Below are 23,124 nucleotides of genomic sequence, written 5' to 3'. Positions count from 1 at the left end.
ACACCCAGCATAGATGGCATTGCAGTAGTCTAGCTGGCATAATACCAATGATTGCACCAGTCTGCAGAATGCTTCTGTTGGGAAGAAAGGCTTAATTCTTTTGAGTTTCCAATTTATATATATATTTTTTTCCATTCATTCTTCCCATCCCTCCATTTGATGAATCTGTCATAGGCCTGATTTGTTAAGTGTTTTCTCCCATTCTGTGGGAATAAATTTTTGAAAAATCATCTCCTCCACTTCCTCAAGCCTGAATATAAAATGACCAAACACAGTAATTAGGAAAAAGTAAACATGAATATTTTACTGTCAAAATTTTTTTCCAGCCCATTTGCTTATGTGGATCCTTTGCATTGTAACATGGCCTATTTGTACCTTGAACTACTCAAAGACTCCCTCAACGAGTATGCATATGCAGCAGAGCTAGCTGGCCTGAGCTATGACCTCCAAAATACCACCTATGGGATGTATGTAAGTACCCAAAATCAAGGAAAATCTTAGAGCCTTCAGTCTACTTCCACTTAACAAGATTTCTATTTTGATTTAGTGGAAGGGATTTTTTATTGTCATTTTCTACTGAAGATCTAAAGTTTGGGTTGTTTTTTTATTTTTTTTTTATTTTTTTTTTATTTTGGCTGTTTTTAACCTAAATTTTTTTAAATATTGATTGCTAGCCATATATATATTTTTTCATAATTACAACTCCAAGTTGAACCTTATGCTTTTTTCAACAATATTTATTTGTCATATTAAATGAATTTGCTTCTTGGCTTTTTTTTTTTTTGTTTAGGTAAGTTAGAATTAAGGTTTTATTCTTTAAAAAGAAAGTCACGTACCATCCTGTTGAGTGTGACTTCTGATTTGTTTTATTCCATGTAAGTTTTCCATTGAAATACTTTGACCAAAGTAGAAAATCATCTTCATATTAATTTTCACCAAATTATTTAAATTGGCCATTCATTCCCAAAGTATACTAATGAATATGAGGCTGCATATACATACTCTTCTGTCATTTTTTTTCATCCATTATTGTGCCATTGCTTGAGGTATCAAAGCATTTCTTCTGTTTCTTTTTGTTAGTCGCTACCTTTATGCTGATCCTCTTCATTGCAACATGACATACCTGTTACTCAGGTTATTGAAGGATGATTTAAAAGAGTATACATATGCAGCACGCCTCTCAGGTTTGATCTATGGCATTGCATCAGGAATGAATGCAATACTTGTAAGTAAAAAAAAAAAAAAAGCTTAAAGCAGAGCTTGGAGAAAATAATGGCATTCTTCTGAGATGAATATCTTATTTTAAAAGAGATCTTGAATTAAAGAAATAGTTTCATAAAAATTAGTAATTATTTTTTTAATTATAGTTCTTTTTTGTTGATTTTTTTTTTTCTTTTTAATTTGCTCTTGTGCTCTGCTTGGATGGTTTAATGTAGTAAATACTATGGCAGTCTTTACAAAGGTGCAGTAGCATTTTTAGCGTGTGCTAACACTAGAGACACCCATAGGAATATATGGGTGTCTCAAACATTTAGCACACACTTATTTTTAGTGTGCGCTAAAAACGCTAGCGCACGTTAGTAAAAGGACCCCTATGTTTCTAAAATCTGTGAATTAGGAGAAAAAATATATTTTTTTCCAAAACAGCTTTCCAAGAGGAACTTAACTGATTTCTAGATTTGGATGAACGAGGCCTGGGGAATCCTATCAAAGTAACATAACATTAGCAATCTTTTTTTTTTTTTTTTAACCTACACAGTCGTCTAGATGGTGGAGAAATTCAGAAGTTCTGTTTTGCCACTTTTCTGTGGTCATAAAATCCTTGTCTCTGTTCTGTTCTTCCTACAACAAGTGGGCATGTTATATATTTATAAAATAGTTGCAAAAATTTTAAGTATTGTAATTACATCAGACTTCTTTATTCACTTTAGCTGCGTCCAGTATCAGATTCATTTACAATATGTTCTATCCTTATCAAGATTTTGACTGAGTTGATTATACAATCATAAAAGGATTCGAAATTGATCATCGCCTCTCTTAAAGAAAAAATGCATGAATTTCATCCCAGAATATTTTATAAGTGCAATTTCTTGTACCAGTGTGTGCATCAAAATGTTTGGACACATTTCTGCAGTTTGTTGTAGAACCTTGTTACTTAGGGGAAGGGCATTAAAATTCTTCAACACAAAACTCACTGTTAGTAATTCTCTGGGGACAAGCAGAATATCGTTGTCTTCACATTTGAGTAATTTTTTTTTCTTTTTCAACATTTACTGCATTCTGGAGAGTTCCCCCTCCCCCCGACTCTCTTTAGCATCTTTTACTGCTTATTGTTTTGGTCAACACTTTTTCATTTGGCATCTACAGTTTTTCAGGTTAGCAAAGCAAGCCAGTGGCTTCAAGTGGTGCCCCTCATGCAGTCACAGGATGTCTAAAGTGGACCATTATTTTAGTTATTTAAAATATTTATGTCCCACCAATATAAGCAGTATGGTCTCAGTAATAAAGTACAATACATGAAAGTACATACAAAAACAAATTGCAAAATGTCCATAATAAAGTACAATATATAATGGCAAATTTTATGTTTAAATCTTTTTATTAATAGTAACAGAGCTGATACAGAGTATGCTTTGAAAAGAGACCATTACAAATTATCAATGCCATAACTCCAGTCACTATACAAATTTTCCATTTTATCCCCCCCTCCCCTCCTCCCTCCCCCCACCCACCCCTCCCCCTTAATTATGTTTCAACAAGTGTTATTGGTGATGTAACAAAGAATGCTTCCCACAAGTTCAATATACAATGGATCGAAAACCTTAAACAAAGCAGACTAAACAAGAGCTGACATTTACCACATTGATAAACTTTGTGACATATATGAACAGTCCCTCCCCCTTCCCCCTCCCAATACTTTAATTGTTAACGATTTTTATTGATGATGCATCATGTCAAACATAAACCAATAAATTCACTCACTGTGTAAACATTCAGTCATAACACAAGTGTACATCTGCATCAAATCTTACATCATCATCATTATTTCACAGTTTCCCCTCCTACCCCCACCCCCCTCCTCATTTGTCCCTTTACCTATGGCTACTAATTTCATGGTATTGATACTATCAATGTCTATTACAGGTATTAACCAGTCCAAAGCCCGCATCTACTTAATGTTGCACTGTCTAGGACGGTCCCAATTTGTTAAGCACTGCACTTCTAGCCTTGTGGGAGATATGTTGTAAATAGTTAGACCATATCTTGACAAATATTTTCCTTTTCTTCGGAGCGCCGTACGCCTCCCTGGCCTCCCAGAGCATTAGCTCGTGTAGCCTGTTTCTCCAGTACCAAAAGGATGGAGGTTCGGCCTACAACCAATGTTTAAGTATACATTTTTTCCCCACTGCGTAGGCCTTACACAAAAATAGCTCCTGATTTTTATCAGAAATCCCATACGCATTTCTTTTATTCAAAAGCACTCCCCTCCATGAGGGTAACAATCTATGTCCCAAAAGTTGTTCGAAATATGTCTGCAACATTTTCCAAAAGTGTTTTATTCTAGCACATCGCCAAATTGCGTGTAAAAATGTGTTATTGTCTCCATGGCACTTTGGATATTGTACATCTGTTATCCATCCTGCCTTTACTGCTTGTGATTGCGATATGTATCCCCTGTGAATTACCCTGTATTGACTCTCCTGTAGTTCCGCCCCTCCCACTTGTCCCGGGATATCTTTTATCAATTTTGCAAAATCGATACCTGTCAGCTCATATCCCAGATCTTTACTCCATGACTTTTCAAGTGTCTCATAGGCACGGGGGGGGGGGGGGCTAAGGGCCTCCAACACTTTGTGTAAACTCGATATGGACACCTGCCCATGTACGTCCCCTTTCAAAAAATCACGAATCTTAGATTCCCAGCCTTGTGCCCAGAGCAGTTTGGTCCATACTGAACCAATAGTGATGTAATTGCCGATATGTGTAATGATCATTAGCGTTTAGAGAGAGTCTCTGCCTCATGTCAGTAAAACTATACAGAACCCCCTCTTCATTCATTAAGTGTTCTAGTAAGGTAATACCCTGCGCCGACCATCTCTCAAATAACCCCTTTTCCAGCCCTGGTAGGAAGTCTCCATTCCCACACAGTGGGAGCTGATCGCTAACATTGGGATTATATTTCCAAGACTGCATAACTAATCTCCAGACACTTCTCAAAGGTTGAAGCAATATACTGCTTCTGGCACTAACTGGTAAACTTTTTGTTTTTGCGTGTAACAAGAAATTCAGATGCCAGGGCCTAAATAATGCTTGCTCCCAGCTTAATGGTGTATACTGAGTGGTATTACAGAGCCAGTCCCTGAGATGTCTCATAAGGCATGCCTGATTGTACCTTTTAATACAGGGTAATCCCATTCCACCCCGTGCCCACCCATCATTCAAGTAGTCAAAGCGCACTTTGGATTTCTTCCCTCCCCATAAAAATCCCTGACAAATCCTATTCAACTGTCGCAGATCCTTACTGTTTATGTATATTGGTAGCACCTGCAACAGATAGAGCCATCTAGGGAATATGATCATTTTAAATAGATTTATTCGGCCCATTAATGATATCGGTAAGGGGTTCCATCGTTCAATAGACTGTCTAGTATCCTGTAATTGTTTTGCTACATTAATTGTATAGATTTTTGTGGTATCCATTGTCAAACGAATTCCCAAATACCTAAAGGATTCCTCTGCCCATCTCAATGGTAAGTGTCTCAACCTATCTCTTACTTTATCTCCCTCCCTCTGCAAGACTTCAGACTTCTCTAGGTTGAGCTTAAAGCCAGAGAAGTCACCATATTCTGCCATACACGCTAAAAGAGCCGGCAACGATGTTTCTGGTTGGATTACATGAGCTAGTAAATCATCAGCGAAAGCTGCTATTTTAAAAATTTCCGATCCCATCTGAATACCTTGTACATCAGGTGTCTTCTGTATATCTCTTATCAGTGGGTCCAAAGTTAGAACAAACAATAGGGGCGACAATGGGCATCCCTGCCTTGTCCCATTTATGGGAAAAGGCGAGGACAAGATACCATTGACCCCCACCTGAGCTTGTGGCAAATAGTATAAAGCTTGAATTGCTTCTTGAAAGAACCCCTTTATACCATAGGCGTCTAAAGTTCCAAATAAAAAACCCCATACTACTCTATCAAACGCCTTTTCGGCGTCAAAACTAACTAGTACTGATGGCATGGCCTGTATAGATGTCTTCTCCAAGGTTGTCAAAATCTTCCTCATGTTTTTGGTAATAGTTCTACCCTGTACAAATCCCACCTGAGATTCCTCAATGAGATCTGGCAGTATTCGAGATAGACAATTTGCTAAGACTTTAGCGAATAGTTTAGCTTCATAATTAAGTAGTGATATTGGCCTATAAGATTCAGGTTTCTGGATATCCCTCCCTGGCTTTGGAATCACTATGATTTGTGCTGTTCTTAGAGAGGCGGGCATTTGTTTCTCCTGCACTATAGCATTAAACATTGAAGTAAGTGGTGTTACTATTTCGTCTTTTAATAATTTATAGAATTCTCCTCTATACCCATCCGGGCCCGGAGCTTTACCCAAAGGTCCCTGCTGTATAGCCCATGAGACTTCCTCTACTACAATGGGAGCGTTTAACATATCTAAGCTTGTTACATCTATTTGTGGGAGATCCTGTCCATCTAAATAGATCTCACTATCTAACGTGGGTGGATCTGGGATGGCATATAGGTTCTTATAATATTCTTGCATAATTTTATTAATTTGAATATCCTCGTTTTCTAAGGTTCCTGTAGCAGAGTGCAATGCATTTATCTTATAGGGGCCTTGCTGAGACTTTGCCAATCTGGCCAGCATTCTTCCACTTTTGTTGGCATATTTGTATAAATGATATCTATAATAAGTATAACTTTTTTTTGCCCTGCAGTGCAGCCTCTCATTCAATGTTTGTTGTAATTCCAAAAGTTGGGCTTTTAGTGCTATGGTGTGGTGTCGGCCATATTCTCGCCTAACCCTTGTTGTTTCTTTTTCTAACCGAAGCTGTTCCTTCTCCCATGCCTTTTTTTGGTGACTAGTATAGGCAATTGTCTCCCCTCTAAGTATGGCCTTGGCCGTATCCCAATAAAGTATTGGAGTCGTCCTATGTGCCTGATTAGCGTCTTGAAATTGCTTATATTTTTTAAGTATGAACTCTTTAAAGTTCGGATCTTTATATAATCAAAGAGGAAATCTCCACTGAAATAAACCAGGTCTTCTTTCTGATGTGTCCCACGTTACCGTTACCATAGCATGGTCTGATATTTTAATAGGGTCTATGTCCGCTGCACGAATTTGTGTAAAGAGGGGCCGAGAGATAAATATGTAGTCAATCCTTGACATGGTGCCGTGCGCCCGAGACAGGTGAGTATAATCACGCTCTGATGGATGCAATGTTCTCCACACGTCCACCAGGCCAAGGACCTCACTCAACATTACTATCCCTCTGGATTCCACTCCCGCCCCCCTCTTCTCCCCCTGTGACCTGTCTATTTTGGGGTCTCCCACCGCATTTGAAGTCCCCTCCCACCAGCAGGGGGGTACCTTCGAAACTTATTAAATGTCGCAGAAGTTGTTTATAAAATCCCTTGGCATATGTATTAGGAGCGTAAACATTACATAGAACCACTGATTGACGCTCTACTGTTAAATGTGCCAGTACAAACCTACCTTCCTTATCAGCAATGATTTTATGTGTCTCAACCTGGATCCCTTTCTTAATCAATATTATGACCCCCGCTTTTTTAGCCTGTGCCGGAGATTCATAATATGTACCCACCCACCAGCGACATAATTTCTCATGTTCTTTGGCATTTAAGTGTGTTTCTTGCAGCATCGCAATTGTGACCTTCTGCTTATGAAGTTCCTGGAGAATTTTCTGTCTTTTTATCAGTGAAGATATCCCTCCCACATTCCAGGACACTACTTTAAGGGTCATCCCACATGCTCTTTGGTGCTAAAACCCATGATTCTAAGATTTCATTGTTTGGGCAGAAGGGGCATCCCAGCCTATGCCCCCACCACCAATGACTAGACAGTGTGCCTCCTAAACATGCTTTGTCTGAGATGTTATTACCTTTTTCCTGTACTCCAGCTACCATGAAATGTGTGTTCCTCATTGTCCCTCCCTCTACCCTCCCCCCTCCCCAGCTTTCCGGACTCCCTCCACACCTTACAGCACCCGTGTGCTTTACTTCCGTGCACCAGATCCAGGGTCCCACCCGATCCATTAAACTATATCATTAAATACTTGTCGTCCCCCCTGTTTCCTTGCAAATTAAACCAACAGCCGTATAACTTCAAAACTATCACATCAATTGCATATAATCACGACTCATCTGTCCAATTCTGCTTCTCCACATCCGTTCGTCCAGGCTCTTTTTATTCCCTCTAGATCATTGTTCAGGTGTTTCCAGAAGTATTTAGTCTGTCTTCCTCCAACCGGTCCACAAATGCTTGGGCGGCTTCTACCGTGTCACAGTACTTTACTGTGCCGTTGTGTTGGATTCTCAGTTTAGCTGGGTATAATAAGCTGAACCGGACCTTCATCTTGTGTAGCCGCCCACAAACTGGTGAATACTGTTTGCGTTGGAGTGATACTTTGGAAGAATAGTCTTGAAAACACAGTATCTTGTGGCCATCTATTTCCAATGTCTTCCCTTGCCGAAGAGCTGCTAGCACATCCATCTTATGCTGATAATGGAGTAAACGTAAGATAACCACTCTAGGCCTTGCATTAGCCTCCTTTCGCGGTCCCAAGTGGTGTGCCCGCTCAATCTTAAGTGGTCCGTTCATAGCTGAATGAGGCAGAATCTTAGCAAGCCACGGCTCTAAAAAGCCCCTCAGTTCCGCATCAATTATAGATTCCGGTATTCCTACTAAACGGAGATTGTTCCTTCGAGAACAGTTCTCCAAGTCATCTACTTTTTCCTCCAGCATTGAAATCGTTTTTTGGAGATGTTCAATTGACTTTGATGTTTCCTGCGAGGAATCTTCCACGGACCCCAACCTCTGTTGAACCTCCTGGAATTCCGTGGTAAAGGTAGTTATTCTTTGATCCATTCCTTCAAGTTTATCAATAATTTGTTGGAGCTTTTACGTCTGTTACTATTTCTGAGGCCCAAGCAGAACTGACCGATGTTGATGACTGAAAACTTTTATCCGCCATCTTTGTTCCTCCGTTCTTGTTTTTTTCTAACTCTTTCTTGGTACTTCTGGTTGCCATGTAATTGTACTGGAGTCGCCTGTATTCTGATTTGTTTACCAAGAATAGATAGTTCTGCCCTGCTTTGGCAGCTATGGTGAAGGAAGATGTCTTTATATTTATAGTTTGTCTGATCTTGTCGTTGAAATCTACTCAATGCAAGTCTTTTTATACCGCTAACATCATCCTCCACGGATCGACTTGAGGAGCACGTGTGGGAGCCATTCGGTTGGTCTATTCCGCCCCCCTGCCGCTCACCTCGCGGGCACTTCGCTGCTTTTTTGGCGTCCTTCTCTCTCACATGCGTCTCACTGCTTGTTCGCCCGTCTGTTTGCCCCTCCGGTTTGCCGCTCCGATGCTGACTCGCACTAGCGGGTGTGAATATTTTCCCATCAAATCCGCTTTCTTTCTCAGTTCTTGTTATAACTGGAGGGCGCCTTCCGGCTATTACAAATCACGGCTCCACGCGGGCGCGAGCGAGCAGGAGTTTGTCGAGTTTCTACTCATTCGATCCGGTTGGGTCTTAATGTGTTCGGAGGCATACAGTGGGTATGCCGCTTACCGTAGCTCTCTCTTCTACCATAATTTTGGGGCCGGTAGTGCTATTTCTGGTGGGATCCCCGATCTTCGTCTTCAGGAGCTCAAATCGCGGCGGCCATCTTGACCGGCAGCTCCACCGGAAGTCTATAATGGCAAATTTTAATATGAACAACTGAGCCGTGGGTAACCTGTCGAGCAATTAGAGTTCTAGGAGAGCCTTAGCAAATAAAAAAAGAAATCTTTAATAGTAACGTAGTGGTTAGCATGACAGATAATGATAATTCTCCAAGGACTAGCAGGGCATTGTTCAGTATGAGCACACACAACCAGTAGTCTTCTTTTTTTTCCATGGAGCAGAGAGATCACATTCAGTGAGCACTCCTTAGTGCATCAATACTTATGTATCTTTTTAGAGTGCCTTCCTTTGCAGTACATGGCTTTTCTTCAAATTTTTCCTTTTTTTAAATTATTTTATTTATAATCTTATATATTTTACAAGCATTCAAATACTTGAGTAGGAACAAAAGCAGATAGGAAATACTTTTACATAAGCAAATTACCATAAACCTATTATTTAACACATCTTGTATTAGACCACCTTAGGGGGGGTTAAGAGCCAATACTCAGGAGAAGAGTTGTACAATAAATCAAATTCAAAAATATAAGCGTAACACAGTATCCACCAAAATTTATTTATGTTTCCAACTTGAATCATGACACCGACGTTCCTGCGGGCCTTAAAATCTTTTTTTTTTTTTTTTTGTTCTATAAATTGTCGTAAGTCATTTGGGGTAAAGAAAACATACTTTGTTCCCATATACTTAATATTACATTTACAGGGGTAGTTCAAATTGAATACTGCTCCCAGTGCAATTGTTTCAGTTCCTAAGGCCAAAAAAGCCTTACGTCTCTCTTGAGTCTGCTTGGCCACATCTGGGAATACCCACACTTTCCCTCCATAAAATGGAGTTTGCAAATTTTTTAAAGCCATTTTCCTAACAGCTTCTAGATCTTGCTGAAAAACGAAGGAAACTAATAAAGTTTGTCTCTCTGCTGTTGCAGACAAAGATGTCTCAATAACGTCTGAGATATTTAATTCTTCTTGTAGTTGTTTTAGAACCTGAGTACTCTCCCTTATTCCCTTTAGTAGGTAAATAATATATCTTATTCACCGGGGGAATTGTCTCTGAAGTAAACTTTAAATTCTCAATCAGGTGAAGCTTAAATATATCCAAGGGAGTGTAAACTGGTAAACGAGGAAAATTAAGCAAACGAAGATTCAATCTCCGATTGTAATTCTCACTGTTCAGTCTTTCGATGTATCAAAGTATTATCTTTTATTCTCCGAGGACAAGCAGGTTGCTTCTTCTCACTGATGGGTGACGTCCACGGCAGCCCCCTCCAATCGGAAAACTTCACTAGCAAAGGCCTTTGCTAGCCCTCGCGCGCCGATGTGCATGCGCGGCCGTCTTCCTGGCCGAACCGGCTCGTGTTCGTCAGTCTTCGTTTGTCCGCGCTCGGGACGGTCGTGTTTTGCCGCCGTTTTGTGCCCCTCAAGTTGACCTCGCGCGTCGTCGCGATTTTCGCCAAAAAAAAAAAAAGAAGAGACCGATCCAGTCTTTACCCCTTTCCCGTGTTTCCAGCTTTTTCCCCGCGTAAGTTTCCTTTAGCTTTCGGGACCGGCCTTTTTGGCCTCAGTACGGGTTTTTTCTCCCTTCTTTTTGGTGCCTTTCATCATCATCGCGAATTTTGATTTCGCCTGCGTGATTTTTCCGCCCATGTCATCGAAGTCTTCCAGCGGCTTCAAGAAGTGCACCCAGTGCGCCCGGGTAATCTCGCTCACAGATAGGCACGCTTCGTGTCTTCAGTGTCTGGGGGCTTGGCACCGCCCACAGACCTGCAGTCTTTGTGCTCTTTTGAAAAAGAGGACTCAGGCAGCGAGATTGGCCCAGTGGAACGCGTTGTTCTCGGGCTCTTCGACGACAACAGCACGGGACACATCGAGTGCATCGACGTCGACGGCATCGAAGTCTTCGGCATCGACTGCATCGAGGCTTCTACCTCCTGCATCGTCGGTACCGAGGCATCGGAAGGCTGCGTTGACATCGGTGGTACCGGGACCTCCGCTATTGCTGATGTCGTCGGACGGTGGTGCTTCGTCTGGAGTGCAGGTGAGGGCTGTCCATTCCCCTGCTGGTGGCGGTGAGCCTTCGGGTTTGTCTCCCCCTGCCCTGAGGGCTCCTGCGGTACAGCCCCCCCCCCCCCCCCCCCCCCCCCGAGATAGACCTTCTTTGGCCTCGGCCCCGAGGCAGCGACGGTTGGATTCTACATCCTCCTCGTCGGTACCGGGAAGCTCCGGTGACATGCTTCGCTTGAAGAAGTCAAAGAAGCATCGTCACCGGTCTCCTTCCTGTCTCGGTACCGAGAGCTCTGGGTCGCCGAGGCAGTAGGCACCCAGTAGGCATCGGCACCGGGAGGACCGCTCACCCTCTGTTCAGCAGGTGTCGATGCGCTCCCCCTTGGACAGCCCGGAACCGCCTCCACGCCCGGAACAGACTCTGACATCGACACCTGCATCGGCTTCTCAGTCTTTCTCCACAGCCGCTCTGCACGAGAGTCTCCGGGCCGTTCTTCCAGAGATTCTGGGAGAGCTGTTGCGCCCTTCTCCTCCGTTACCGGGGGTGCTTGCGCCACCGGTACCGTCGAGTGAGGCAACGGCTGGCCCCTTGCCCGAGGTGAGGTCCCCAGTATCGGTACAGCTTGCGGTACTGGCTACGGCCACCTCCCAGGCAGACTCCCCAACGACGTCGACGGAGGGAGCTTCGCCGGTGCTGGCGAGGGAGTCCACCTCTCGACGCTCCTACCGTGGCCGTGTTTCCACGGAGTCAAGTCGGGCACGGCTTCAGACACAGGTTCGTGAACTTGTGTCTGATACCGATGGTGAGGCCTCGTGGGAGGAGGAGGAGGACATCAGATATTTCTCTGACGAGGAGTCTGATGGCCTTCCTTCTGATCCCACGCCCTCCCCTGAAAGGCAGCTTTCTCCTCCCGAGAGTCTGTCTTTCGCGGCCTTTGTCCGGGAGATGTCTACAGCCATCCCCTTCCCGGTGGTTGTGGAGGATGAGCCCAGGTCTGAAATGTTTGAGCTCTTGGACTATCCTTCTCCACCTAAGGAAGCGTCCACAGTACCCATGCATCATGTCCTAAAAAAGACATTGCTGGCGAACTGGACCAAGCAACTAACTAATCCCCACATTCCCAAGAAGATCGAATCCCAGTATCGGATCCATGGGGACCCAGAGCTGATGCGCACTCAGTTGCCTCACAACTCTGGTGTGGTAGATCTGGCCCTAAAGAAGGCTAAGAGTTCTAGAGAGCATGCTTCGGCGCCCCCGGGCAAAGACTCCAGGACCTTAGACTTCTTTGGGAGGAAGGCCTATTATTCCTCTATGCTCGTGGCCAAGATTCAGTCCTACCAGCTATACACGAGCATCCATATGCGGAACAATATGCGGCAGTTGGCGGGCTTGGTGGACAACCTCCCTCCTGAGCAAGCCAAGCCATTTCAGGAGGTGGTCAGGCAGCTGAAGGCGTGCAGAAAATTCCTGGCCAGAGGGGTATATGATACCTTTGATGTTGCGTCCAGGGCCGCTGCTCAAGGTGTGGTGATGCGCAGACTCTCATGGCTGCGTGCCTCCGACCTGGAGAATAGGATCCAGCAGCGGCTTGCGGACTCCCCTTGCCGAGCAGACAACATTTTTGGAGAAAAAGTCGAACAGGTGGTAGAACAGCTCCACCAGCGGGATAACGCTTTCGACAAATTCTCCCGCCGGCAGCCTTCAGCATCTACCTCCTCAGGTAGATGTTTTTATGGGGGAAGGCGGGCTGTTCCCTACTCTTCTGGTAAGCGTAGGTACAATCCTCCCTCTCGCCAGCCTGCGGCCCAGGCTAAGCCCCAGCGCGCTCGCTCTCGTCAGCAGCGTGCGCCTCAGCAAGGCCCCACGGCTCCCCAGCAAAAGCAGGGGGTCAGCTTTTGACTGGCTCCAGCAGAGCATAGCCAACATCAACGTGTCCGTGCCGGGTGATCTGCCGGTCGGGGGGAGGTTGAAAGTTTTTCACCAAAGGTGGCCTCTTGTAACCTCCGACCGTTGGGTTCTTCAAATAGTCCGGCAAGGGTACACCCTCAATTTGGCCTCGAAGCCTCCAAATTGCCCACCGGGAGCTCAGTCCTACAGCTTCCAGCACAAGCAGGTACTTGCAGAGGAACTCTCCGCCCTTCTCAGCGCCAATGCGGTTAAGCCCGTGCCATCCGGGCAAGAAGGGCTGGGATTCTATTCCAGGTACTTCCTTGTGGAAAAGAAAACAGGGGAGATGCGTCCCATCCTAGACCTAAGGGCCCTGAACAAATATCTGGTCAAGGAAAAGTTCAGGATGCTTTCCCTGGGCACCCTTCTTCCCATGATTCAGGAAAACGATTGGCTATGCTCTCTGGACTTGAAGGACGCCTACACGCACATCCCGATATTGCCAGCTCACAGGCAGTATCTGCGATTTCGTCTGGGCACACGTCACTTCCAGTACTGTGTGCTACCCTTTGGGCTCGCCTCTGCGCCCAGAGTGTTCACGAAGTGCCTGGCTGTAGTAGCAGCAGCGTTTCGCAGGCTGGGAGTGCACGTGTTCCCTTATCTCGACGATTGGCTGGTAAAGAACACATCCGAGGCAGGAGCTCTACAGTCCATGCAGATGACTATTCGACTCCTGGAGCTACTGGGGTTTGTGATAAATTACCCAAAGTCCCATCTTCTCCCAGTACAGAGACTCGAATTCATAGGAGCTCTGCTGGATTCTCAGACGGCTCGCGCCTATCTTCCGGAGACAAGGGCCAACAATCTGCTGTCCCTCGTCTCCCGGGTACGAGCGTCCCAGCAGATCACAGCTCGGCAGATGTTGAGATTGCTTGACCACATGGCCTCCACAGTTCATGTGACTCCCATGGCTCGTCTTCACATGCGATCTGCTCAATGGACCCTAGCTTCCCAGTGGTGTCAGGCTGCTGGGGATCTAGAGGACGTGATCCACCTGTCCACGTGTTTTCGCAAATCCCTGTACTGGTGGACGATTTGGTCCAATTTGACTCTGGGATGCCCTTTCCAAATTCCTCAGCCACAAAAAGTGCTGACCACGGATGCGTCTCTCCTGGGGTGGGGAGCTCATGTCGATGGGCTCCACACCCAGGGAAGCTGGTCCCTCCAGGAACGCGATCTGCAGATCAATCTCCTGGAGTTACGAGCGGTCTGGAATGCTCTGAAGGCTTTCAGAGATCGGCTGTCCCATCAAATTATCCAAATTCAGACAGACAACCAGGTTGCCATGTATTACATCAACAAGCAGGGGGGCACCGGATCTCGCCCCCTGTGTCAGGAAGCCGTCAGCATGTGGCTGTGGGCTCGCCGTCATGGCATGTTGCTCCAAGCCACATATCTGGCAGGCGTAAACAACAGTCTGGCCGACAGGTTGAGCAGGATTATGCAACCTCACGAGTGGTCGCTCAACTCCCGAGTAGTGCGCCGGATCTTCCAGGTGTGGGGCACCCCCTTGGTAGATCTCTTTGCATCTCGAGCCAACCACAAGGTCCCTCAGTTCTGTTCCAGACTTCAGGCCCACGGCCGACTGGCATCGGATGCCTTCCTCCTGGATTGGGGGGAAGGCCTGCTGTATGCTTATCCTCCCATACCTCTGGTCGGGAAGACTTTGTTGAAACTCAAGCAAGACCGAGGCACCTTGATTCTGATTGCTCCTTTTTGGCTGTGTCAGATCTGGTTCCCTCTCCTTCTGGAGTTGTCCTCCGAAGAACCGTGGAGATTGGAGTGTTTTCAGACCCTTATCACCCAGAATGAAGGGGCGCTTCTGCATCCCAACCTCCAGTCTCTGGCTCTCACGGCCTGGATGTTGAGAGCGTAGATTTTGCCTCTTTAGGTCTGTCAGAGGGTGTCTCCCTTGTCTTGCTTGCTTCCAGAAAAGATTCCACTAAGAGGAGTTACTTCTTTTTATAGAGGTTTGCCATCTGGTGTGACAGCAAGGCCTTAGATCCTCGCTCCTGTCCTACACAGACCCTGCTTGAATACCTTCTGCACTTGTCTGAGTCTGGTCTCAAGACCAACTCTGTAAAGGTTCACCTTAGCGCAATAAGTGCATACCATTACCGTGTGGAAGGTAAGCCGTTCTCAGGACAGCCTTTAGTTGTTCGCGTCATGAGAGGTTTGCTTTTGTCAAAGCCCTCCGTCAAACCTCCTACAGTGTCATGGGATCTCAACGTCGTCCTCACCCAGCTGATGAAACCTCCTTTTGAGCCACTGAACTCCTGCCATCTGAAGTACTTGACCTGGAAGGTCATTTTCTTGGTGGCAGTTACTTCAGCTCGTAGAGTCAGTGAGCTTCAGGCCCCTTACACCAGATTTCATCATAATAGAGTAGTCCTCCGCACTCACCCTAAGTTCTTGCCGAAGGTAGTGTCGGAGTTCCATCTGAACCAGTCAATTGTCTTGCCAACATTCTTTCCCCGTCCACATTCCTGCCCTGCTGAACGTCAGCTGCACACATTGGTCTGCAAAAGAGCATTGGCCTTCTATCTGGAGCGGACACATCCCAACAGACAGTCCGCCCAATTGTTTGTTTCTTTTGATCCCAACAGGAGGGGAGTGGCTGTGGGGAAACGCACCATTTCCAATTGGCTAGCAGATTGCATTTCCTTCACTTACGCCCAGGCTGGGCTGGCTCTTGAGGGTCATGTCACGGCTCAAAGTGTTAGAGCTATGGCAGCGTCAGTGGCCCACTTGAAGTCAGCCACTATTGAAGAGATTTGCAAGGCTGCGACGTGGTCATCTGTCCACACATTCACATCTCATTACTGCCTGCAGCAGGATACCCGATGCGACAGTCGGTTCGGGCAGTCAGTGCTTCAGAATCTGTTCGGGGTTTAGAATCCAACTCCACCCCCCTAGGCCCATGTTTATTCTGTTCCAGGCTACACTCTCAGTTAGTTGAATAAGTTGTTAGGTCAATCTCAGTTATGTCCTCGCCGTTGCGAGGCCCAGTTGACCATGTTTGTTGTTTTGAGTGAGCCTGGGGGCTAGGGATACCCCATCAGTGAGAACAAGCAGCCTGCTTGTCCTCGGAGAAAGCGAATGCTACATACCTGTAGAAGGTATTCTCCGAGGACAGCAGGCTGATTGTTCTCAGAAACCCGCCCGCCTCCCCTTTGGAGTTGTGTCTTCCCTTGTCTTTGTCTTGCTACATACGGGACTGACGAACACGAGCCGGTTCGGGCGGGAAGACGGCCGCGCATGCGCGGTGCGCATCGGCGCGAGGGCTAGCAAAGGCCTTTGCTAGTGAAGTTTTCCGATTGAAGGGGGCTGCCATGGACTTCACCCATCAGTGAGAACAATCAGCCTGCTGTCCTCGGAGAATACCTTCTACAGGTATGTAGCATTCACTTTAACTGAACTGAGACATCCTTAACTTTTTCCACTTCACTCTTCATTGAAGCCATGCTTTCATTTACCTCAATTTTCATAGTTTTAAATTCAGAAGATAGATTTTGAGTGGTACTCACAATTGTCTCTATTCAGTCAGCAGTATTCGCCAAGGTCTGATCCAAGTGCTGGAGTTTATGCCAGATAGACTCCAGCGTAACCGCCGTAGTTACAGGCTTTGTTGTCACTATCCCTTGCCAAGGAGCTGTTGGTCCTTGAGACTCAGCTTGTCCTCCGCTCAGGGGTCCCCGATCCGGAACACCTCCTGCTTCTTGGGCAGAAGTTCCGCCTCGCTGAGCGTGTTCGGCTGGATGCGGCGGCTGGAAAGAAGTCGGGGGGGGGGGGGGCAATGTTACGTCCAGTCCCAAGGTCTCGACATCTCCTCCCGTCTGAGACACAGCAGGACTTTCCCCGGCTGAAGGTATAGTGGAACTCATTGTGATGAACCGTTCGAAACTCTGTTGTGTGGGCGATGAAGTTCTGGCCTGCGGGGCACCGGCCTTCACAGAACCCTTACACTTCGTATGAGGCATAATTAACAAAGAAAAATTGAATTCAGTTCACAGCAGGCAAAGAAAGGTCTCTCACAGGGAACTCAAGGTGCCGCCATCTTGCTCCGCCCCCGTTTTTTTTTTTGTTTGTTTGTTTTAATATTCTCTCTTTACCCTCTAATTTGTTTTAGAGTTTTTGGTATATATGTTTTTTTTCTTTTTTTTTTTTTTTTTCATGGCTTCTGAAGCTCATTTAGGCCTGAACACTGGCCAGGGTATTTTTCTATTTGAAGAGATTTTTTTGTTTTCATCACTCAAATTGAGCCATTTGATTTTACATTACCTATTTTTCCCTCTGTGTCACAGAAAACTCCCAGTGGTTTCAAGCTGTGCTGTAGATGTAACCGAGTCATTTCTGGGACTGACTCCCATAGCTGGTGTCTGTCATTCCTAGGCCCTGACCATAAGTCCTCTAATTGTGTACTGTTTAAAAATGCAGAACCAAACTCAAAAGAGCAGAGAGGCCCTGCAGGAGAATTTTTTTTTTTTTTTTTTTTTTGGGGGGGTGGGGGGGGGGGTTCTAAGACCGACACATCAGTATCTGAGGCATCAGTCCCCATAGCTGGAAGAACTGCATCAGACACTGGGGGTGCACCGGCATTGAGGAGGTGTACCCCTGCCTTGACTTTAGGCACCTGTAGAGGCTTATTAGCCCAATCTGCATTGGACCCAATTCTGAGGGCACCAAGGGATCCTAATGTAGTGCATTGAGCTAAGGTGAAGAAACATTGACATTGATCCACTTAGAACACAGTGCAAGGAGCCCCAGGTCATTGGCACCTCTGACACCAGTGAAGAATCAGTGCCACGAAGGTCGTTTCTCCTCCTCCTAACCACTGGGACCAACCTTACGATTCAGCACCAGTATCTTCACCGGTTGCCTCTGAACCAACATCAGCCCTGCCTTTATTGATGCTTACCTCTGTGGAACGGTTTTTGGCCACGCTACATCTTGGCTCAGTGTGATGCTCCATTCCAGCCGGTCCTGGAGGCCCATGCCTTGTCTGTTGCCTGTGTTTTGACACTGGTGCCTGGAAGGGGGCTGACTTAAGCCTCATAAGAGGCAATACTCCTGTCCATCCCATTAAGGGAGGAACCCCCTCCCCCTTCCAGTGTCCAGTCAGGACCTGCTGCTTGGTGCTCATGCCCTGAGTCTAGACACCAGTCTAGTCGCCTGAGGCAGACACAAACATCTTTCTCAAGAAGAGAACTACGCTGAGTCTGTCTCTGACCATTTCTGGGTGTCTGATGTAGAACTAGGGAGGTCTCGGAGGAAGGATACTTAGGTCTACATTCAGACCCCTCCCCACAACTGACACTATGAAAACCTTGTCTCAGCCCACTCCTCCTGCAGCCTCCACTTCTCAGTGGTTTTCAAGTGGGAACCAGAAGAGGTCTACTACTCTTAAAGGTATAGATACAGTCTCCCAGCCCAACCTGTCCAACAGTTCCAGGGGGCCTGCTCCAGACACAGAAGACCCAACCAGCATACCAGTCAAAGCAAGGGGTGAGCTTTTGACTGACTCCAGGAGAGCGACGTCGACATAATAAGTGACCATCCCAAATGGCCTGCCAGCTGGGGGAAGGCTCAATTTTTCTATCAAAGAATGATCCTCCGAATGGTAGGTTCTCCAAATTTTCCGAAGGGGTTATGCCACAGTTGGCTTCAAATGCCTCCAAACTGTCCACCAAACGCATCTTATTACAGCCCTCAGCACTGGGCAGTACTTGCAGAGGAGCTCTCCTTCCTTCTACAGGTCCATGTAGTCAAGCCCATGCCACCAGGGTAAGAATGGAAGGGGTTCTATTCCATATACTTCCTGGTGCCCAAAAAGACGGGGTTTTGTCCCATCCTAGACTTGAAGGCCCTGAACAAATATCTGGTAAAAGAAAAGTTCAGGGTGATTTCCCTGGGCATCCTTCTTCCCATGATTCAGGCAAATGATTGGTTATTCTCTGTGGTCTGAAAGGAGGCTTATACCCATATTTAGATACTTCCTAGCCACAGAACGTATCGCAGATTTTAAGTAAGGAAACACCACTAACAGTACTGTGTTCTTTGTCTTTTGGTTTTGCATCTGTCCCTGAGGCTTCACAGAATGTCTTGCCATGGTCACCACGTGTCTACGCAGACTGGGTGGTGCATGTGTTTTCCTGTCTGGATGGTTTGCTGATCAAGAGGTCATCCAAGAAAGGAGCATAGAAGAATGCAGAGACCCATTCGGGTGTTGACCCTACTAGGATTCGTGATAAACTACCCAAAGTCCCACCTCTTCCCTTCACTATGTTTGCCGTTCATAAGATCCATGCTACTAGGTATGGTTCAGTACCAGGCTTTCCAGGACTTTTAGGGACGAGGTGTTGGCAGACCATCACCCTAAAAGTCCTGCAGAGCCAGCAGGTATTGGCTGGGCAAATGTTAAGACTGCTAGGCCACCTGGCCTCTGATTGCTGATAGCATGGGCTGCAGTTACTGCCACCTCAAGAGGAGGTGGTAAGTGCTGCTGTGCTGTTGACAGTCAAGTAGCATACACTAAGGTGGGCAGAAGCCAAGGAGAAGAACTAAAGGTATAAGGCCATTCCTGCAGTGGTTCACTTAACCACTGGGGGATATATTTACAAATATATCCCCCAGATATCAGTTGCTCTCCCTCCACATGTCCAATTCCTCTGTCAGCATAACAGTCTTCCTCAGCCTCCCCCCCCCCCCAACTTAATCCTCCAGACTCCTCAAATAACATTCTTTCTTCACCCCCCCCCCCCCCCCCAAACAACAACATAACAGTCCTTCATATCATAACACAGCTCAGTGCTAGTTCTTTGGAAGAATGTCAGCAAGCCCAAAAGGAAATCTTTAATTGCCTCTATAATCTCTACAAGGCAGAAAGGAGACTGCTGCTTGCACAGATAAAGGAGCCAATATTATAATTTTTAAACTTCTGTCGTTCTCTCTGTTATCTTATTTCTAAGTTGAAAAGCTCTAACCTATTAAGACTCTCTTCATAAGCGAGGTGATATATTCGCTTTTCATTTTTGTCACCCCTCTCTGAACCTTTTCTAATTTCACTATATCCTTGTTGAGATGAAGTGAACTGAACTGTACACAGTCTTCAATGTATGGTGCAGGGGCATAGCCAGACAGCAGATTTTGGGTGGGCCTAGGCAAGAAGTGGGTGGGCACCAAAAGTTCTCTCCCCCACCCCCACACCAAAAAAATATCTCAGCTGGTGGGAAAATGCTTCTCTCCAGTCTCCAACTTGGTAGTCTGCAGCAGGCATGCGCTGAAAACTGAGCATGCGAAGGTGCCAGTATTGTGGAGAGCAGCATTTTCATTACCATGTGCTACTGTTGGATGGGCTTGAGCCCTAAGTGGATGGGCCCCGGCCCACCCAGGCCCACCTGTGGCTATGCCACTGGTATGGTGGCACCAGTTGTCTGTACAGAGGCATAATGATACTCTGTTTTGTTCTCCATCCCTTTTTGACTAATCCCTAACATTCTATTTGCCCCTTTTTTTAAAAGCTGAAAATCACAGCATAGTGACTTCAAGATCTTTTTCTAACACAGAACCCAGCATTTTGCACATGTAGTTATTATTATTTGTTATTTATTGCATTTGTATCCCACATTTTCCCACCTCTTTGCAGGCTCAATGTGGCTTACAATACATCATGGATAATGGAAATATGTAAGAAAATATACAATTAGTATAACAGAAGGATATTGGGTAACATAATAATGATGAAACAAGATAGTAGTTTGACAAGCATATTTTGTAAGGCAGTTCTGGATATATGTGTAGGAGTTCGTTTGTTGATCTTTGTGGTAAGCCTTGTTGAAGAGATGGGTTTTCAGTAGTTTGCGGAAGTTGGTTAGTTCATCGTTTTTAGATTCCGTGGCAGCGCATTCCAGAGTTGTGTGCTCAGGTAGGAAAAGGTTGACGCATGCGTTAGTCTGTATTTTAAACCTTTACAGTTGGGGAAGTGAAGATTAAGGAATGTGTGGGACGATTTTTTAGCATTCCTGGGTGGTAAGTCTATTAGGTCTGACATGTAGGCTGGGGCGTCTCCGTGGATGATTTTGTGAACTAGGGTGCATATTTTGAACGTGATGCGTTCTTTGAGTGGGAGCCAGTGTAGCTTTTCTCGCAGGGGTTTATCACTTTCATATTTTGTTTTGCCGAATATGAGTCTAGCTGCAGTGTTTTGAGCTGTCTGAAGTTTCTTGATTATTTGCTCTTTGCAGCCAGCGTAGAGTGCGTTGCAGTAATCTAGATGACTGAGTACCATTGATTGTACCAGGCTGCGGAAGACGGTCCTTGAGAAGAAAAGTCTTACTCTTTTTAATTTCCACATTGATTGGAACATCTTCTTAGTTGTGTTTTTCGCGTGATTCTCAAGTGTTAAGTGTCTATCAATGGTAACTCCAAGAATTTTTAGGGTGTCCGAAATTGGAAGATTCAGTTTTGGTGTGTTAATGGTGGTGAATTTGTTCGTGTTATGTTGCGAGGTGAGTATTAGGCATTGGGTTTTTTCTGCATTGAGTTTCAATTGAAATGTGTCCACCCATGTATGCATGATATGTAGGCTTTGGTTGATGTCCTTGGAAATTTCATTTAAATCTTGTTTAAATGGGATGTAGATCGTTACGTCGTTTGCGTTTATGTATGGGTTAAGGTTTTGGTTTGATAGTAGTTTCGCCAAGGGTATCATCATTAGGTTGAATAAGGTCGGTGAGAGGGGGGATGGAACCCCTTGAACTAATTGAGAATGTTGCCTCCAATTCCGAAGTACTCGAGGATGTGTAGTAGTATTCCATGGTCAACCATATCAAAGGCGCTAGACATATCAAATTGTAGAAGTAGAATGTTCTTGCCAGTCGCAATCGTTTGTTTAAATTTATTCATGAGTAACTAGTACCGTTTCCGTACTGTGGTTGGACTGGAATCCTGACTGGGAGTCATGTAATATTGAGAATTTGTTTAAATAGTTTGTGAGTTGTTTGGTTACCATCCCTTCCGTTAATTTGGTTATTAAGGGAATGGATGCTACTGGCCTGTAATTGGTTAGTTCGCTAGCACTCTTCTTTGCGTCTTTGGGTATAGGGGTGAGTAGAATGTTTCCTTTCTCCTTAGGGAAGAGTCCAGTTTGTAACATATAGTTCACGTGGTTCGTGAGGTCTGTTATAAATTGTTGAGGGGCAGATGTCATCAGGTTGTTTGGACATGTCTAATTTGCAGTGAGATTTGGCGAATCTTTTGAGCGTTTGGGAGATAGTATCGGAGGATCTTATCTCGAATTTGGTTGAGGTTCTGTCTGTAGGGTATACTCCAGGGTCTGGATCTAGACAGTCAAGGAGTGTGGCGTAATCGGTGGTACTGACTGGTATTTTAAGTCGCAGTTGTACGATTTTCTCGTTGAAGTATCTCGCGAGATTGTCTGCTCCTCGTGTATCTTTGCTGTTGGTTGTAATTGGTGTGGTATCTAGTAGTTTATTCACAAGTTGGAAGAGTTTGTAAGTGTCTTTGTAGTTTGGTCCAATTTCAGTTTTATAAAATAGTCTTTTAGTTTGTCTTATGGTATACTTATATTTTCTTTGAAGTTGTTTCCAGGCGTTAAGTGTAGGGTCATCTTTCTTTTTATTCCACGCACGTTCTAACCTTCTAACTTGTGTTTTAAGTTTTTTCAATTCTTCGTTGAACCATGGTGTTGAGTTTTTCCTGTGTGATGTTCTGGTTTGAATTGGGGCAATGTTGTCCAATATTGATCTGCATCTATCCCATTCTAGGAGGAATTGGATTGAGTCTGCCTTTGTTGTCCATCCGTTATGGTAAATCTGTTGCCAGAATATTACCGGGTCTATTTTTCCTCTATATGGTCTGTATTTGCAGGGGATTTCTTTTTGTTTTGAGTTTTTTTGTGTTTTAATATAGTTGAACCATTTTGTCTGGAACAGATATCAGGTTCCACTGGTCAGTAGTTTTTTGGATCACCCTGGAGCCCTCTTTTAAAAAATTGGTATTATCTTACTTGCCAAAACCGGCTAGACTGTGGGAATATAGAGAAAAATTGCTGCACACCCTTTGTATAGGAGGAAAGGGGGCCTCTGTCGATGCCGTAGCTGATATGATGCAATGCAATCTTGATACTGGCTGCAAAAGGCTATTCTATCATTGGCTCTCCTAAAATACCTCCCAATTTTAATAGCAATAGAATGTGTAGCAATGGCTCAA

The 23,124-nt window shown here is 45.2% G+C and overlaps 1 protein-coding gene across 3 annotated transcripts in view; it reads left to right on the top strand.

Annotated features, from left to right (window-relative positions):
* Positions 1–23,124, top strand: part of IDE (insulin degrading enzyme) — a 441,269-nt gene that overhangs the window by 288,768 nt on the left and 129,377 nt on the right. For 2 of the 3 annotated variants that reach the window (XM_030203006.1, XM_030203004.1), the window contains exon 15: positions 327–471. In XM_030203006.1, coding sequence (XP_030058866.1) covers positions 327–471 — 145 coding nt within the window. Of the gene's footprint in view, positions 1–326; positions 472–1,080; positions 1,226–23,124 lie in introns of all 3 variants that reach the window. The other variant, XM_030203005.1, reaches the window with a different exon arrangement.

The sequence above is a fragment of the Microcaecilia unicolor genome, chromosome 5 (genome assembly GCF_901765095.1).
Source record: "Microcaecilia unicolor chromosome 5, aMicUni1.1, whole genome shotgun sequence".
NCBI lineage: Eukaryota > Metazoa > Chordata > Amphibia > Gymnophiona > Siphonopidae > Microcaecilia > Microcaecilia unicolor.
Note: the sequence above shows the minus strand (reverse complement) of the source record. Positions and strands in the feature narration are given on the sequence as shown.